Source organism: Cnephaeus nilssonii (genome assembly GCF_951640355.1).
Source record: "Cnephaeus nilssonii genome assembly, chromosome: 6".
NCBI classification, from domain to species: Eukaryota; Metazoa; Chordata; class Mammalia; order Chiroptera; family Vespertilionidae; genus Cnephaeus; species Cnephaeus nilssonii.
The window spans coordinates 1,483,395-1,502,764 of NC_137077.1; the positions used below are offsets into that span (position 1 = coordinate 1,483,395).

At 60.6% G+C, this 19,370-nt stretch overlaps 1 protein-coding gene across 1 annotated transcript in view; it reads right to left on the bottom strand.

Moving 5' to 3' along the window:
* Window positions 1-541: 541 nt before the first annotated feature.
* ATXN10 (ataxin 10) overlaps window positions 542-19,370 on the bottom strand; it is a 125,303-nt gene continuing 106,474 nt past the window's right edge. Inside the window, exons 11-12 of the mRNA XM_079774523.1 lie at window positions 2,185-2,369; window positions 542-1,818 (exon numbers count right to left, since the gene is read on the bottom strand). Of these exons, the coding sequence (XP_079630649.1) occupies window positions 1,816-1,818; window positions 2,185-2,369 (188 nt within the window). The 3' untranslated portion in view covers window positions 542-1,815. The remainder of the gene's footprint in view (window positions 1,819-2,184; window positions 2,370-19,370) is intronic.

The following is a 19,370-nucleotide window of genomic DNA, read 5'->3' on the forward strand; positions in this document are numbered from 1 at the left end:
GAGATGTGTTAATATGGAGCTACACACATGCATTTATACATACATGATGAATTCAGGAGTATGTTACTAAAATCGTAACAATGAATATTTTTGAAACACCAGCATCCACTGTCCAGTGACTTTTTAAACATCATCTGCAAGAACGGGGACTCAAGGGCAGGCAGAAGCTGGCCTGCAGCGCTAACCCTCAACTGCCTCGCCGGTTTGCCCTTGAGAGCTCGCTGTGACCGTTCTCTCTCTAGAGGCTGCCTGCCCCTTTTCCCTCTCTCCTTCTAAATGACGGACGGGGCGGAGATTTAATCCTCGGCAGCGTGTCAAACAAGGCGCTCAGGCGGAGGGCGGGCAGCTGCTGTGGGAATTAATGCGCCGGGAGTACCCGCAGCCACAACAATGCGAGCCCCCCACCTCCCATTTAGAGCACACAGACCCCTCACCCCACGCTGTCTTCCCACAGGCTCCCTTTATGTCCTTGTGTTTGTCATTACACGGCTCCACGGCACGTCTGTGTGGCCGCACCGATGCGCACAGCATTGAGGGCAGAGTGTCCATTGCAGCCTGGTGAAGGGAAGGGGCCCCGCTGTGCCCCTCTGGCCCGCTCCCATTCAGAGGACCGGAGTTTAACTCCTTGTGTCCCGGACAGAATGCCGGCTCTGCATTTTAAATTTCGCAATGTCTCCCCCCTGGTGGAAAGCCCCAAACAAGAGGAAGAAATGTTGCCTGCAGATCGCCAACCCCAGAAGCTGACACTTCTCTCGAGGGACACAGGACAGGGCACAGCGGACAACCTTTATTTCATGCTCAGGCTGTTTACAAAGCATCAGTCGGCTACAGAGGACGCGCAAGCGCGGTACTTTGGGACAGCGTGTTTGGGCGTCTGCTGGGCTCTGCTGCTGATTCGGAAGGTCCAACAGATGTGCAAAAGCTCTCGGGGTTGTAGCGGAGCAACAGGCGGTGGGGGATGAGCTTCCCGGATGGCCACGACCTCCCAGTGAGGTCCGAGGAGGCTGCGGGTCGACGGTCACAGCCTGGAGCTCACTCACCCAGTTCTACTCTACGACGGAGATACAGAGAAAGTAAAGACAGACGGACAGACAGATCCGGGTCAAGTCGCCTCCCGCTCCCCAAGCTGCTTGCGCAATCCCAGCGAAGCCACGGCCACCCGGGCGCGGCCTTCGGAGACTGGGCTCACCGAGGACAGCTGTCCCTGGAGCGCAGACCCCCAGAGGCACCACAGGGCCAGGAACGGGCCCGAGGAGCCTGATTCTAGGACGTTCAGAGCGGGAAGAGTTAATGGCCCCGTTTCCCCGGCTCCCCACGGAATTCCAAAGGGCAGCTCGGTGCCCCAGCACAGAGGGAGGGCGCGGGCGCTGTTCTTCAGCATCTCTCGAATTAATTAACTGGAAAGGCGTCTTGTCAGTGCTTGGGGAGGCGGAAGGGTGAGAAGGGGCGAGAAGGGATCACAGTGGCACCGCGTCAGCTGCCCCACAGGAGGGAACCAAGGGGCTGCGGCGTCTGCGGGAGCGAACGGGACCGCAGCCCCGTCTCCGCCCAGGCGGCCTCGCAGGAGCCCGTGCGGCGGCAGGAAGCGCACAGGCCCGAGGGCCCGTGGCCAGGGGACGGGCTGCAGACGCTAGGGTTTAAAGCACAGAAACAACAGCACACGCATGTACTCTCACGTTTACACGGAAACACATGAACGCTAGCATCTAAGCATGACGAGCTCCTGAATCGGGGCCGAGCCTTCCAACACTTGCACTCGCTGCGAAGACGAACCGTCCGTGAAACACACTCCGGACGCTGCTCCCGGGGAGGCCGTCACTGCGAAGAGAGAGAGAACTGTTTCCGAGTCACCGGGGTGGGGGGGTGGGGGGGGAGCGAGAAGCGCTGGTCGTGATCAGAAACGAGGAGAACCCGCAGCTCCAGCAGCACTGCCCCCCCCCGCCCCCCGCCCGGGCAGCGGGAGCCCCCTCTGCACAGTCTCCTTCCGCCAGAAACAGACCGACAGGGTGACGTGCTCTTCCGAGTCCCCCGAGTGAGCATGACATTGAACTCCTCAGAAGCGGCCGTCAGGTGTCAGGCCGCCTTTCCGCTCTGGGGGCGCAGCGCTCCCACCCGCTCCCCGCTCCCCGGCCGGAACCCTGCTGTCCGAGGGGCCGGAGGGGGCCCTCCCTGCGGCACACTCACCGGCGGGGGCGGGCTGGTGGCTTTCAGGACCAGTTTGTCACCCCTCTTCTCCACTTCGAACCCCACCTTCTTCAGCAGGGACGCGTCGGCCAGCCCCTGCTCCTCCATCTTGGCGATGAGGTCCTGGTTCTGGCTGTGGTCCTCGGTGAGGTTGCGGATGGCGTACACCACCCACTGCGTCAGGACTGGCCCCGAGTGAAGGAATGTGCCGCCGCGCTGCTGTCGGACCGCCCGCGAGGGCTGCGGGGGGGGGTGGGGGTGGGGGGAGGGGGGGGCTGCGGGGCGGGAGCGGCACCTGCCGACCCACGGGTGCTTTTCTGGAGGACGTGCTACAACTATGCATCCCAACCGGAAACACACCTACCACATGGCACACACGCATGCACACGTGTCCCGTGTGCGATGGCAGCATCTGCTGATGAACGGACGCAGAAGCAAAGGCGCAGAGTAGCCACCCCTGAAGTTTACGAACACGGGTGTGTGCACTCACACACACTCACATACATGCACGCACACACGCACAGGTAATTGTTAGCCACGAGGGAAAGAATCAGAATGTCACCGAACCAGACAAGAAACCATCTCTCTGAAGGCAAGCCCACTGAACAAGATGGTTTCCCAGGAGCCGCGTGGAATCCACTCCCGCTGGGACCTGTCCAGGGCGTGCTTTCAGCTGAGCGCCGTGCTCTCGGGAAAGTGCCCCCCTCCCCGCCTCGCCGCCCCCCAACTTCACAGGTTGTGCACGAAGCCCTCCCAGCGGGCAGGAGACGCTCCCCACGAGACAGAGCACCGTGCGGCCCCAGGGCCTGCGCCTTCGTCCCCGAGCTGTGCCACCCACCCCGCGGGGACCGGGGAGACGCTGCTGTCGGGACATCTCCACGTTGGAGCCAGGGACACACAGGACGTGCCAAGAACGGGGGCCTGGCCCCGTCGGTCCGGAGGGATGAACACTTCCCCAGCGAAGAGCGCTCCTGCCCGTGCCCGGGGCGGCAGCAGGGAAAGGCCTGTCCGATGGCAGACGTTCCCAGGCCGGCGCCTCCGAGGCCACGACGGGCACGTGTGTGCCACGAGGTGCCAGGCCTGTCCTGGTTGCAGCCCCTTGGCCCCAATGACGCAGAGCCAGGGAAGGCCCCACGCTCAGCCTGTGGCCCCGACCACGCGGGAGCTAGGGAAGGCCCCACACTCAGCCTGTGGCCCCGACCACGTGGGAGCCAGGGAAGGCCCCACGCTCAGCCTGTGGCCCCGACCACGTGGGAGCCAGGGAAGGCCCCACGCTCAGCCTGTGGCCCCGACCACGCGGGAGCTAGGGAAGGCCCCACACTCAGCCTGTGGCCCCGACCACGCGGGAGCCAGGGAAGGCCCCACGCTCAGCCTGTGGCCCCGACCACGCAGGAGCAGGGAAGGCCCCACGCTCAGCCTGTGGCTCCCGCTCGAAGGGTTGGGGCAGAAAGTGAGTCAGATGGTGTCCCTGGTTCAAAAACCTCACAGGAAACAGGAAAAGACGCGCCGGTCCCTGAAGTCAGACAAATGGGAGGCAGAAAACACGGGAAGTTTTACGTTCGGGATGTTCTCTGGGGCTGAAAGGTGGCTCCGTCCTGGTTCCCACCCCCGAGCTGCCTCCCACCCTGGGGCCTTCCTGGCCCCGCGCTCCTGGTCGCGGCCTCGATGGCACACTGGCTCCTGCACGAGGGGCCTCGCCGCACACCCGGGCCCCGCAGACAAGCGCTGCGGGACGGCCCGGTCCCGGGCACGTGGCACCGCAGCCACTGAGTGTGCGGGACGGCCCTGCCCAGGTGCCAGGCCAGGAAAGCCGGTGAGGCCGCCGCTCTCAGTACTCACCCCCGCCCCCCGGGGGGACGTTCTCGTGCCACGGACCTGTCCCCCTCGCACAATGCCCCGGGCCTTGCTAAGCCACATTTTTCTCCTGGAGCCAGAGACACTCCAACGCATAAAACCTAAATGAATTCCTCCCTCCCCCAGTCACCAGGCCCCACCTTGTGCCGGACCCAGAAGACTAACAGCCCCCGCGGAAGCGCCTCCGCCTGCCAGCGGCCCTGAGCGTGACCCACTGCCACGCAGGGCCGGCCGTCACGCCGCCCAGCTCCTCGCGGGAAGCGAGAGGCCGCGCCCTCGAGACCCGACGGGAGGAGAGACATGAGAAAGGGGGCGTTCAGGCCGGAAAGCCACGTGGGACCGGGTTCCCGTGCCAACCGCTCCGCTCCCAGTGCCAGAGCAGGCGGCTGCTTCCCGAACCTCCTGGCTACGCACCGATACTGAGTGGGAACCCCACATTCCCACCCCGCGCCGAGAGCCCGGACAGCTGCGGGGCTGGGGCTGGAACGGGATCGAGGCCGGCGGGCCCTCCCGGTGCACAGGCTCGCAGTCCAGGCAAACGGCCGCTGCCCAGCACGGCCCGCGTTCCGGTCTCGCTGCGGGCCCTTCAGCCCTGAGGCTCCAGCAATGTCAGTCCCACACGCGAGCCCCAACCTGGGACATGCCTCCCCCTCCCCCGCCCTTTCATTTCTCACAGACACGCTAAGTGCCCCCCGCCCCGGCAGTTGCCCCCCAACACCACCCCACCCCCACCCGGCCGCCCGCACACAGCTGGCTCGGTGCGCCCTCGGGATGTTCCCAGAGCTTTCTCGTTCTCGTTCCCACATCACTGTGCCCACCTGTGTAAGGGCTGGGGCCACACCTACCAGATGTCCGTACCCCAGCTCTGCCTCAGGCCCCACACGACGTGGAGCACGGATACGCAATGTGGATGTTTGTCTGCCCAGCCCCCCTGGGCCCCTCCTCATCAAGGTGATGTGTCATCACCTCTGTCCCCGCTCCAGCCCAGTGCTGGCAAGTGTCTGCCCGCGTCAGTGTCCACAGTGAGCGTGTCTCCCACTCCCCGTGGGGCGGGGCCTGGGCACCACACGACCCACAGCCCTGACTCAGGGCTCTGCAGGGCTGAGATCAGAGGAAAGTAAACCAACATAAATGCAAACCAGGCAGATGCTGAACTGTGTCCATAAAAGGCCGTGACAACAAACCTCAGAGGTCCCATGTGGACGGACAAAAGCGTGGACTTGAATCATGTTCATCTGGGAAGGCAGCCACCGCGTGTTGTGAAAATACTGTTAGGCTTGTTTGCTCTTACATTTTACTAGAGGCCCGATGCGCCAAGTTCATGCAAGAGGAGGCCTTCCTTCCCCCGGCTGCCGGCACCGGCTTCCCTCCGGCACCCGCGACCCGGGCTGCCCTCGCAGCGTCCGGAAGGACGTCTGGTCTAATTAGCACATTATGCTTTTATCATTATAGATTGCTTTCAGAGAGGAAGGGAGAGGGAGAGAGAGAGAAACATCAATGACGAGACTCATTGATCGGTTGCCTCCTGCATCACCCCCCACTGGGGATCGAGCCCGCAACCCAGACTGTGAATTGAACTGTGACCTCCTGGTTCATAGGTCGACGCTCAACCACTGAGACACGCTGGCCGGGCTGTTATGGTATTTTAATAGCATTTCATTCGTGAAGGGTTTGGTGGCTAATTTCTGCTGAAAAGCTGACCCGATCCCCACTGACTCCAGGACAGGCGCACGGAGAGGGAGGAGAATGAGAGCCGACGCCAGCGCCGGGGCCCGGGGAGCGGACACCCTCACAGAGCAGCACCGAAGCCGCGGCAGCGGGGCCCTCCGCGCTCTTCCCCAGCCGGTCTCGGGGAAACGAGGTGCAGGGGAGGGAGCGGGGGCTTCTCGGTACCTTGAGAACCAGAAAGAACAAACAGACGACAGCAGAACCTCAACACGTCCACCGAAGTGCGTCCGCATCCTTACGTCCATGCATTAATCCCGCCTCCTCTGCGAGGAGAGCCCTGCCTGGGAGGCTGCAGCCGCCACCCCTCCCGGGCGGAGCCTCCGAGTGAGCCCCTCACTCTGGGCTGCCGTCTACCAGGTGCACCGGTTAATAACGCGGACTTTCCCCCTAGATGGAGTTACACGTATGTTCATATATATGTGATTTGATGTGTGTGCTATTTTGTTGTATTGACAGCAAGCTTCAAAACTTCATATGTCAAATTTGCTGAAGGTGTTAACATCATAGATATTTTTACGCTTAAAAATGTCGAATTTCGTGCTAAAAAAAGAGCATTTGCAGGAAGTTTTAATTCATTACTTTATTTTGAAGAAAAAGTTATCGTATACTTCGGGAAGCTTATGGTGAACATGCTCCATCTCAAGATACTTGTGAGCGCTGGTTTAAACGCTTTAAAAGTGGTGATTTCCATGTGAAAGACAAAGAACGTCCAGGTCAAACGAAAAAGTTTGAAGACCAACAATTACAAGCATTATTGGATGAAGATGGGTGTCAAACTCAAAAACAACTTGCAGAAAGATTGTTGCTCAGCAAACAATTTCTGATCATTTACAAGCAATGGGAAGGATTTTAAAGGAAGGAAAATGGGTGCCACATGGAAAACCGAAAAGTCACCAGTAAAATGCTACTTCAATGGCACGAAAGAAAGTCTTTTTTGCATCGAATTGTGACTGACCATGAAAAGTGGCTTTGAGAATCCCAAACGCACAAAATCATGGGTTGATCCAGGTCAACCATCAACATCGACTGCAAGGCCAAGTCGCTTCAGAAAGAAGACAATGCTCTGCGTTTGGTGGGATCAGGAAGGTGTGGTGTATTATGAGCTTCTAAAACCAGGTGAAACCGTTAATACTGATCGCTACCGACAACAAATAATCAATTTGAACCACGCTTTGATCATGAAACGACCAGAATGGGCCAGAAGACACGGCAAAGGAATTTTGCTTCATGATGACGCACCATCACACACTTCAAAACCAGGTGAAGACACGTTTAAAGATCTTTCCTGGGAAGTATTAACCCACCCGCCGTATTCACCAGACCTTGCTCCTTCAGATGACCACTTGTTCCGATCGATGGCACACGCACTTTCTGAGCAGCACTTCAAAACGTACGAAGAAGTGGGAAATTGGGTCTCTGAATGGTCTGCCTCAAAACAAGAAAAGTTCTATTGGGACGGTATCCACAAATTCCCTGAAAGATGGGGGAAATGTGTAGCTAGCAATGGACATTACTTTGAATACAGCACTTTTGATGTTTCTCTTGAAATTATCGTGTTTTCTTTGATTACAAAATCCGCCATTATTAACCGGTACACCTAGTATATATATAAAAAGCCAGCGACCTGAACACCGGAAGGACAGGTCACCATGATGCCACTGCGGCCAGCAAACCAGCCTGATCTGGGGGTGGGGATGGGGCTGGCCGGCCAACACCCCCACCCCGCCCTTCCCCACGGCCAGCCCCACCCCCAATCAGCCCACCCCACCCGGATCAGCCAGCAGCCCCCCAGCCAGCCACCACTCCATACCAATTGGGGGTGGGGCTGGCTGGCCAACCTCCCACAGCCCCTCCCCATGGCTTGCCCTGCCCCCAATCAGCACCCCCACCCCAATTGGGGGCAGGGCCCGCCAGCCAATCACCTGCGACCCTTCCTCCCAGCTGGCCCGGCCCTGATCAGCCCCAGTCAGGGTGGGCTGGCTGACCAACCTCCCCGTCTCCTCCTCCCAACAGGCCCGGTAGGCCAGCTGGACCCCACCCGTGCACGAATTCATGCACTGGGCCTCTAGTTTATAACATAACACCTCATGAGGTCCTCTAATTGTCCCCATGTCATGAGGACATTGTAGAAGTCCAGTCTAGGGTCTCCAACTTAATCATAATGTAAAAACCAAGCCTTAGTAGTTGTTCCTTCGATAAAACCAGTGGACAAGAGAAACGGTGCAATAGAGCCCTTATGCACTGCCCCCCACCCCCGCCCCAGCCTGGCTCATGAATACGCGGCCTCCGGTGTCTGTGGGACCCGGACCCTCGAGTGTGACGGAGATTAAAGCGGGTCCCAGTTAATATTCACATTGCCCTCTTGTTCCCTCTCCAAAGAGACAGCAGAAAGGAAGAGGGGGAGAAAATTAAACAGCTTCTAAAGCTCTAATCCACCGACACTTCAAGTGCTTTCTTGTGTGCTTCGCTCCAGGAACAGTGTTTCTAACGTTGCCATAGCGACTGCAAACAGAGGCAGGGGCCTGTGTCACAGCCTCCGGGAAGCACCTGCAGCCAGGCTGGAGGAGGACGCCATGAGGCCCTTTGGGTGTCTCCAAACAGCCCCAGACGACAGAGATTCAGCCCTGGGATGGCTGAGCCTGGGGGGGTGAGAGCCCCGGGGATGGCCGAGCCTGGGGGGGTGAGAGCCCCGGGGATGACTGAGCCTGGGGGGGGTGAGAGCCCCGGGGATGGCCGAGCCTGGGGGGGTGAGAGCCCCGGGGATGACTGAGCCTGGGGGGGTGAGAGCCCCGGGGATGGCCGAGCCTGGGGGGGTGAGAGCCCCGGGGATGACTGAGCCTGGGGGTGGGGGGGTGAGAGCCCCGGGGATGGCCGAGCCTGGGGGGGTGAGAGCCCCGGGGATGGCTGAGCCTGGGAGGGTGAGAGTGAGAAGCGGCTCTCGCCCTCCAGGCAGCTGTGCGTGGGACTCAGAGGCTTAGCCCAACACGGGACCGGGGGCCGGTGCAGGTCAGGTACCGACGCCAGCAGAGAAGCATGGAGGCCGGGAGATGGCACCAACAGAGAACCTCCCGGCTGAACAGCCCAACCCGCAGACGCACGTGCCAAAGTCACGCTCCCGGTCCAGTCAGGAGGCTCACCGCAGCCACTGGAGCTGATGGGAGAAGGAAGAGGACCTTCCAGGAGCCAGCATCAGGGCACTTGCTGCAGATTCCGGAACCCGGGCCCGGGGGGGCAGGGAGGGCGGGCGACTTAGGGCAAACACGGAAGTGGGGCGGGCAGATAATGGTCCCGTGGGGGAAGGATCTGGAACCCCGTTCTGTTCCCCTTCACAGCGCCACACGCTCTACTGGGCAGGTGAGCCCGTCTTACACTCAGACTTCACTGCGCAGCTCATGCCACTCCCGCCTCCACCTGCTTCCATCACCTGTGCTTTCCTCTCCGCAGGCGTCAGCGAACTGCGCTCCTCCGCGGCGGAAGGGCCCAGCGAGGCCGCACCCAGCGAGGCCGCACCCCAGCGAGGCCGCACCCAGCGAGGCCGCACCCCAGCGAGGCCGCACCCAGCGAGGCCGCACCCCAGCGAGGCCGCACCCCAGCGAGGCCGCACCCAGCAAGGCCGCACCCCAGCGAGGCCGCACCCCAGCGAGGCCGCACCCAGCGAGGCCGCACCCAGCGAGGCCGCACCCAGCGAGCAGACTGCGCCCAGCCCCTGCCTGACGCTGAGCAGCGCGGGTCAGTACCACCACAAACCGCCCATCTGGGCTGCCGCTTCCTTCTCCAATTGCTGGTCTATCTGGTGTCCAGTCCCCATGTGTCTGTAGTTACATCTGAGGGACAGCTGTGGCTGGCGGGCTCCGGCCGCGCCGACGCGCACTGCTCTGGGCTCGGCAGTGCCCTGACAGCAGCACCGTGAACGCGAGCCCCTGGCTCTGCCACTGCTGGCCGCTGCTGGCGCCGGGCTTGGTGAGAAAGGACGACCAGAGAGGCGGGGACCGCAGGCCGCCATGGGGACGGAGAGGAGGCTGCGCTGAGGGCGCTGCAGGAGGCCCAGAGCACCTCAGCACTGACGGGGGCACCTGGGAAAGCGGGTTCTTCAAAAGCAGCCGCAGCTGGTCTCTGCCTCCAACTCCCAGGAGCCGCAAAGGCCCAGCGCTGTCACCGCCGCGTGGGCCAGGAGGCCCCATCCCTGCGCAGTCAGCACTGTCCACGCGACGCGGCCACGCACTGTCCTCACAGGCAACTTCCTGCCCATCAGCTGACCCTTGAAAGCAGGGTGGGAACCTTCCTCCCAGGGCCATCTGGATATTACGTCACTCACTTAATATAATCACTAACGCACACTCAGGCTGCTATAGAAAAGCTCCCAGATTTACTGCATTTCGAGTCCCGCCTGCGGTTGCCGTGGCAGGGCCAGACCGAACGATTCCTCAGGCCTCATCCGGCTTGCAGGCCGGGCGGGGGTGCCCCACCCGTGTTAAAGGGAGAGATCAGCTATGCCCTGGCCAGTGTGTTCAGGGGTTAGAGCATCTGCCCATGCGCCGAAGGCTCTCAGGTGTGATTCCGGGTCAAGGGCGCACACCTGGGTTATAGGTTCAATCCCCGTCTCTGGTAGGAGTGCGTGTGGGAGGCAACCAATTGATGTGTCTCTCTCACATCGATGTTTCTCTCTCCCCCCCACCCCCCCACTTCCACTCCCTTCTCTAAAAATCAATAGAAAAATATCCTCAGGTGAGGACACACACACACACACACACACACACACACACACATACATAAAGGGGGACCAGCTGTTCAGGTCATGGTGGGTCACTCCCTCCCCTACCAGAGGCCTGAGCCAGCTCTCCGTTTCCCCAGGCCCCCACTTCCGCAGTGTCACCTCACGGGCACGGGAGGACCGAGGACCGCGGAACTGCCGCCTGCCCTGGGCCCTGGTGGACTGTGCGCAAGTCCTTTCCGATCCCAGACGTGCACAGTGCACGCACCCCAGAAGAGCAGGGCACAATGAGGCGCTGCTGTCACCGATTGGCAAGCCCACAGCTGGCAGTGACGTCATGGGGAGGCGGTGCCCTGCCCGCGGTGCCACACGCACCCCCACCCAAAAGCCCTGTGGCCGAGCGGCCGCACTTGCAGGCCTGCTGGTGAGGGATCCTGCGGCCCAGAAACCAACTCTGCGCCCCCCGTTCTGGAAGCGTTTTACTAACCACTTAAAAGCACAGCGCGGGCCGGGGCGGTCGCAGCCTGTTATCCCCGTCACCCAACAGGTTTCGGGATCAGAACCAACCGAGACCACTTCTAACTCCAACCACACGAAAGGCGGGGCCACAGTGGTTCCATTTGCTCCTGGGGCAGCTCTCCACCGCCCCTTCCCAGGCGCGCACGGCACAGCGCTGAGAGCCCGGCTCGGGCAGCCGCACGGGGGGTTGGGATAGCCGGGAATAACCCTCTCAGCCATCACGTAGGGCGTCTTCTCCGTGACTACCCTCGCGTGCCACTGTCACCCTACTGTGGTGGTGACCCCGACTCCTCCCCAGGCGTGCGGACCTGGGCGCCGGGGCTCCCGCCTTCGTCCTTGTCACTGCGCACATCGGGTCGGAACGCTTCCTGCATCTGCTGGGTGAGCGCCCCGGCTCCCCTCTCCGTGGACGGGGCCCCCAGCCCTCGGTCAGCTCCGGGCTGGCGGACGCCCCGTGCCGCGCAGCGCCGCCTCCACGCCGCAGGGAGGAAGCGCCAGGCAGAGGCGTCTGGACAGCCAACTTCCAAAGCCAGCGCCGCCGCCCGGCGCCCAGGTTCCCCGGCGCCCACGTTCCCCGCAGGGCCACTGCGGGGCTTCCTGCCAGAGGGAGCAGGGCAGGGTGTGATGGAACCCGAGGTCACCGCGTCCTGGCGATGGAGGGATCTACGAACAGGCACCGTGGAACCGGGGAGACCCCGGGAAGCCCAGGCCCCTCTGCCAGGGAGGAGGCGTGCTCCGCGGGTGAAGGAACATCAAACACGAAGCTGCCTCGAGCGCGTTTCTGTCCAGAGTCCCCGCCGCCTTCAGCGTCAGCGAGGCTTGGCAGGAGGAACGCGGTGGGTCCCAGGAGCCCCACTGCCAGGTACCTGCGAACTAGCAGCGGCGCCCACGATGAGCACAGGCAGCCCTGCCCCCGGGACAGACAGCGCCCTGCCCCCCAGGACAGACAGCGCCCTGCCCCCGGGACAGACAGCGCCCTGCCCCCGGGACAGACAGCGCCCTGCCCCCAGGACAGACAGCGCCCTGCCCCCAGGACAGACAGCGCCCTGCCCCCAGGACAGACAGTGCCCGCGGCTGTCCCGGCCGCAGACACGCTCGGCGCAGGCAGTGGCCCCATTCTGAGGCGCAGGGGGCACTGCTGGCCTGGGTGGCACGGGGCGGGGGCGGCGGGGCGGACGCAGGCTCAGCCTCGCTGCCTGAGCACGGCTGTGGCGGGAGGAGGGAGGGCGGGGGGCGGGCTCTCCCCGCTGAGTCTGAGCGCCGGCCTCGGGGCTGTGCCCGCTCACCAGCGGAAGACGGGACAGCTCAGACCTGCAGCAGGTCCCTTCTCTCAGAGACCTCAGTGCCAGCCACCTTCAGCCGGTGTGACCGCCTCTGATGATGCCTCTGGAAGTGGCCAGTGAGCAGTGTGAAACGAATCCGACTTCGAAGCAGAGACGCACCCACCTACGTGACAGGACACGGCGGCCAGCACAGCTGCAGGCGCACGGGCGAAGGCAGCGACGGCGCCCCCTCCCCCCGCCGCGCCGAGGTCAGCAGTGAGGAGCGGGCGCCCACGGTGGGGACAGGGCCGCCAGGAGGCTCCGCTGGGCCGCAGCATCAACCAGGAGGTGCAGCCGGGCCTCGTGCTGTCGGCCGCCATCTCTGAGTCACTGGTGAGCCCTGAGCTTGTCCTCACCGCGGGCGGAGCCTGCTGGGTCCGCGTGGAACAGCACGTGACCTGGGAATAACCCGACACCGACGGGAAGTCAGCACCCACACGTCGGACTATTAAAAGCCACGTTGGCAGTGGCGGGGACACTGGATCTAAAGCTCTCCCTCGACACGTCCCTTCTAAGACTTTACCCCGAGGGACTCGCTCGGGGAGACCTCGTTCAGCTACAGACTCCAACTCTGGCGGCGGCCCCACTCCTCTCTCCACAGCATCGCCTCGGAGCTTGTCCTGGCGTCCAGAGGGATGCGGACACAACCAAGACTCTGGCCACACCTGATGCTCCCGAGCGTCTCGCCAGGCCGTGCTCACTCGCTGTAACAAGCGCGAAGGCCCGTGCTCAGTGCTGCGGCACAGCAGCCGACAGGACAGCGGGGCCTGGCCCTGCGGTGTGGCTTCTGCAGAGGCGGCGGCGAGACCACACTCCACTGAACAGGTGCGCGACAAAGCCCGTCCCGGGAGGACGATGACAAGGGGGGTGGCCTCGGCGGGGACACTGAGCAGGAACCACAGGAAAAGAAGAAACGGTCACCTGGCGAGTCGGAGAGGACGCGGCGGGCCAGGCCAGCAAGCGAGAGCTGAGAAGTGACGGGAACCTCTGCGGCTGGTGGAGTGGAGCGTGGGGCCCCCGGCAGAGGGCCGTGGGTGCGGGCGCGAGTGGAGGAGCCCGGGGCCGGGCAGAAGGGAGGCCAGCGAGCAGGGAGGCCAGTGGGGAGGCCGAGGAGGATGCACCTTCTCTGGGCCGGGCGACCCATAAAACGGTCAGACGATCAGGCTGGTTTGCCCTCAGGCAGCTCCAATGCAGCCCCAGGGAGGGGTGTCCCAGGCTCCTGGGGGCACACAGCAGAGGCTTCTGGAGGTGAGGCTGGGGCTCCTTCCTCCGCTGCATTGGTGGGCCCACCCCCGGGAACACAGACGGTCCCCTTGGCGGCCGCTGAGTGCCAGCAGCTGGAACAGTGCCGCGCGGCACAGATGCTCAGAGTGCAGAGCGGAGCATGAGAGAGTAACAGGCAGAGATGGACCGGCCACACAGGGACAGGACACGCACGAGGCTTTAACACTGGAAAGGCTTCTACCCACGGAGGACAGGCACAGGAGCAGGGCCGCACACGCTGAGCCGAAACGGAGAGCAGGCGGCACGGATCGCCACGTGACCAGGGCGCACCAAACCGGGCAGAGCCATGCCCGCGGGACTGCGGCTTATGGTAAGATCCTGCAGAGCCGGGCGAAAGCAAGGTCTCGTCACGGCTGGGACCACAGGGAACATTAGAAACTGCGCCTCCGCTGTCCGCCAGACGGAAACTAACTTCTGGGATCACAGACCCACCGGGAAAGGCGGGGCAATCCAGCGTCCAGATGAAAACACGGGCCAGGCCATGACCTCAGGGTCTTTGGTGAGACGCAAAACCACTCACCACAGAGAGAAGAAAACTCATCCAAACACCAGCGAAGCCAGAGCAGCGTCAGCTGTGGGCCTGGTGCGGGGAGGAGGGGGGAACGCCCTCCCCGCCCGCTGGGTGTGACACGGGGTGGACACACACTGGGACACTTTCTCCCATCTGGCATTTTACTATACGTAAGCTACATCTCAATAATAAAGATACTAGAAAGAAAATAAAAAACAAAACAAGCCACTAGGATGGGAGGGACTATGTCAACACAGATCCGATATCCTGAATATAAAAGAATTCCTCAATTAAATATAGGCAACAAAATTGAACAGCTTCTTCACGACACAGGAAACCCAAATGCCAATAAACATATTGCTAATTAGGGAAATTAAAATCACCATCACAACAGCAACACATACTCCTCCGACAGGCAAAACTCTACAGTCTGACTGCACCACGTGGTGGCCAGGACGTGAGCGCAGGGCACTCTGGGCCACCGCCGGTGGAGTACCAGCTGGCACACGGGATTCTGGAAGAGTCTGGCATCCTCCGGAAGAAAGCTGGAGCCACACCAGCCGCACAAGGTCCACACCCCGAAGACGCACGCTCACGCCCGGGACACACACGCACAGAAGTGCTCTCGGCAGCATGAACCCCAATGGCCCCAAAGGAGGAATAAGCCGAGTGTCCCCCAGCAGCTGACGGAACAAATGCGAAATCCTCTCGCAACGGACACAGGAACCCGCCCGCAACGACTCGGCGAATCGCAATCACGGTTCTGAATGCCCGATGACAAAAGGCAAGCCGTGACGCCATTCACAGACGTTTAAAAACGGGCCACCCCACAGCACGGCGGGGTGCGGGGGCCAACGGGCAGGTCGCGCTGAGCCAGGGTTCCGGAGCGGCTGGATGGGCAGGGCTCAGAGGCCGCGGTGTTTCCGCCTGACCTGGGTGTTGGCTCACGGCTCCTTTGTAATTATTTGCAAACAGTGCACACACACTCCTCTCGCTTTTTGGTGTGCATATTACATTTCAAAATAAGTCGCTGTGAGAAACTGGGGGATGGAAGGGAGACCTGAAGGGCGGGCTGGTGTGCCAAACGCAGGTCCCAGGCCCGGCCGGCGCCGAGAACTCTGCCGACACCTCGAGCGCCCGGATCCTGGGGCTCAGGGATGCGCGGACCGCAGCGCATTCGCCGCCAGCACGAGGTTTCTGTTGTTTTTTTAAAAAACCTGTTGGTTCTAGAAAAGTGCTACAGAGAACACAACTCCCCGCAGAGAATGAGGATCTCAAAACAAAGCAGCTAGGAGTTACCACTTAACCTGCGGAAAGGGTCCGGCACGCCGAGGTTTTGACCAGACCCTGGCTGGCACGGCCAAATCTGGCCAACGTCATTTTAGGCAAAAACACTGCCATTAGTCAGGGTCACCCGGAACTTGTCTCTCGGTGCCAGGCTCCGGCAACCCGGCCTCTCAATGTCTTACAAAATACGGATCCTGTGGGATGGTATTTAAAGAGACAATATGAAAAAGTGAACACAGCCAAGAGGCACTGAGCTTTTTAATACAGCGAATGCAAAGAGAAAAACTGGCAAATAAGTAGCTTTGTAAGGAAATACAAACATAATAATGCTGCTTATCGCGCAGCCCGGGGCCGGGGCAGCTCCAGGCACCTTGGGCCGGGCCACACCTGCTCCGAGCGCAGCCGCATCCAGGCCGCTGGGTGAAGGGCCGAAGGCCACGCCCGCGTGCAGACCCGAGAGGGCGAGGGCAGACAGGGCCGCCCGCACGCTCCCGTGCACAAACCTGGGTGGTGACGCCGCGACACTTCAGACAGGACACCGAGAAGCACAGAACTGAGAGGCACGTGGACACAATTCCAAGCATTTCATTTCTGTGTCATTTTAAAATAGCTTGACTTTCACCCAGACACCTGGACAAGGAGACAGTTCCCTTTGTGAAAGCCTCACTCGTTACATTACATCTGACCCTCCAATGTCGGCTTCAAGCCCTGGAAGAATTGCTAGGTAACCATAAAGCTGTGGAAAACCGGTCTTCTCCCCGCTTTCATTCTGAACGCGTCTATTTGGATGCCTGCATCTGTGTGTGTGGGTGTGGGGTGCTCGGTGGCAGCGGGTTACACTCTAAACGACCTGGAAGTGGCATCTGTGTGCCCACTCCTTAGCCCCACACTCGACTCACTTCACACGGGGTCTGGGGAGGCCCCCGCGAACCTGTGAAACTGCGCACTTGTGTGCGGTGGTGGGGAGAACAATTTGGTTTGTGCATCTTCAATCGCACTAGGAGAGGGCTAAGAGAATCAACGAGAGCTTCAAAAAAACCACGTTCAACTGTGGGGAAGCCAAAACAAAAATTCATCTTTTTAAAGCAAAACAGCACTATGAGGCTTTCCAGTTTTTCCTTAATGTCAGCCCAACGTGAACAAATGACCCGAACGCTGGCGACTGTTTGTGTGGGACCCGGAAGCAAAGGGAGGCAAGCCCTGCCCACCCCCAGGAGGAAGCCGATTCCAGGGGAAAGGGCCCCGGCCAGTCCCTGCTCCTAACGTCGAGGTGACGGAAGTGCCGCAAGGGGACACGCTGACACCTTTACAGACACCAGCCAGGCAGGCGCGCCAGCCCGGGTCCCAGGCCTCCCCTGGGCCGCCCTCTCGCTGCCGCTGGGCAGGCCAGTCACCAGCTGGAGCCCCATAAAAAGGACAGAGTGAACCGTTTCTGTGTTTATTCTAAAATTCCTACATTCGCCAAGATGAGGCGCTAGCGCCGGAACGTCCCACACGCACAGGGAACGGCGAAGATCTAACTCCCGCAAGAAAGACTGCTCGCCTGGCCAGGCGGCGCCATGCTGGGCACGCCCTCTGATGGGCACATACCTGGGAGGGGGCCTGCTGGCTCACGGGCAGGTGCCAGGAAGTGGCACGTTCAGGCCACTCCAGGCCCCGCCAGCGCTTTGAGAAAGGATTGAGGTAAGGGTGATGAGTTTTTCCCATTAAGGACTTTTTTAAAATCCTCACCCGAGGATACGTTTTTATTGATTTTAGAGAGAAAGGAAGGGAGAGAGAGAAACATCAACTGGTCACTTCCCATACGCGCCCCAACTGGGGATCAAACCCACAACCTGGACATGTGCCCTGACTGGGGATCGAACCCGCCAACTTCCTGTGTACGGGATGCTGCTCCAGCCACTGAACCACCCGGCCAGGGCCCAGCATGCACTTCTAACTGGTCTCACACTATTTATGGGAAAAACCTGTCCTTTTCTCGCCAAACTGCACCGGCACCCATCTGTGTCGCTGTGAACCTGGGTGCGAGCTCGCCGTTCTGTTCTGTGACATCATCACCATCATCACTGTGGAGCTTTCACACTGACTCAGCACAATCAGGAGCGGCATTTATACCTCTCTCTTAGGGATCCGGAGTTATAACAGGGTCTCTGTACAAGATCTATTTGTTGAGAAACTATACGCTGGGCAATTTACAAACCTCCACCATACCCTGTGGGGCAAAGAGGCTAAAGCTCAGGGGGCTCAGTGAGGTGCTTAGAATTCAACAAGCGGCAGAACCAGGGTCTGTCTGCTCCAGAGATGATGCTGTGGACACTATGCTATCGGACTACGAAGAAAGAGAGTTTGCTTATTATTCCCACAAACGGTTAAGGTGCTGTGTGCATGCGAAACTTACAAATGAGGTATTCAATACAAACAAACAAAAAAAGGTAAAGAAAAAAGGAAGGGAGGAAAAAGAAGAAAGAACAGAAAAAAAACACAACCCTGTTTGGACTCTCCTTCTATCCCTGCCCCTCCCCCTCCAATAAAAACAACATTAAAAAACCCACATCAAGGATGCTGATCAAAACAGATGAGAAAAGAATGAAAGAAAAACATTTCAAATGAAGCTCAGCTGCTTCTATTTGGAAACAACAACAGAAAGTCCCACTGCCACAAACCTGACGAATAATAACGGCCGCTGCGGCCGCGGAGCGGGAACTTTCCGGTGGCCTCTGCCCCTGTCATTACTGCGGGACCCACAGTGCGCGGCGAGCCAACAGCTGGGCGCTGGCTCGTGTCGCGAAGCAGCAGCAGCCCAGGGCTCCTCACCCGCCGGCCACCCTGGAGACGACGTCTTCCCACCGGCCGCTGGAACTGCCCGAGACGGGGCGTCAGGGGCCTCCCAGCCTGTCCCCACGGACCGGCCTCTCTGACATGCAGCCTGGAGTTCCTGGTCCCCACGGGTGGCCAGTCAGTCCCGTGGGGTGTCCAGAGGCCACACACGCCCTCCCCTCCCAGGGAGGAGACTGATGGGCATGACCCGGATGACCCGAGACGGAGGTGCTGTTATTAAGTGGCATTCACACCAGAACTGCTCCTAGTCTAAGCACACCCAGACACCTACCGCTTTTTACATAAACGACTGAAGTTAAAATTCACTAAGAGCTTGCCTCTTGTTAATTATCTGAAGAGGTTAAACCAAACAAATTTGAAATAATATCATCGCCAAGCCGAGCTTAATGAATTTACAGAAGAAACAACTCTTGGGAGAAACTTCTTTTGGCAAAACACACACGCACGTCACCAGGCCACTGTGCTCACGCCCGTTCCTCCTCTCACGCGGCGAGCGGCTCCCAGGTTCTGGCCGTGGCCACTGGTGATGGAGGTGCCCCGCTGACCAGGACCGGTGGCTGGGCAGAGGGAGGAAGCCTCACCGGACGTGTGAGGTTGGGACATTGGTAAGACACAAGCCAAATGGTAACGGGGAGTTAGGTACATGCCTGACACTAAGCAGAGCCTGTCTAGAGGTTACGCTTAGGTGACGCCATTCAAAGCCATGAGAATGCTCAGAGCACTGTCTCCCCATCGCCAGGTTCCCAGGGGCTCCAGCCGCGGTCGCTCCCTGCCCGGATGACGCACAGCCTCCTGCAGATTCCGCCACCCCACGGCCCAGAAAGCGCCCAGGAGTGAGCTCCTGCGGCCTCTGTGCTGCGCCTCCCAGCGGCTGGCGAGGAGGCAGTGCGGGCCAGTGACTAGGAAGCGGGCACACGCCACACACCTCGCTCAAACCCGGCCTGACGTTAGGCAGGTGGCCGGGACTCACAGTGCATTGCTCATCGCGAAGGGCAGGTGAGACACAGGGTCTGCTCGGGCGCTGCGGGAGTAAGGAAGGGGAAGTGTGTAGATGCTCAGCAGGACCGCTGAGGTTCCTGAAAGAGCTGAGAGAGGGAGAGAGGGAGGGAGGGAGGGAGGATCTGGGGAGCCG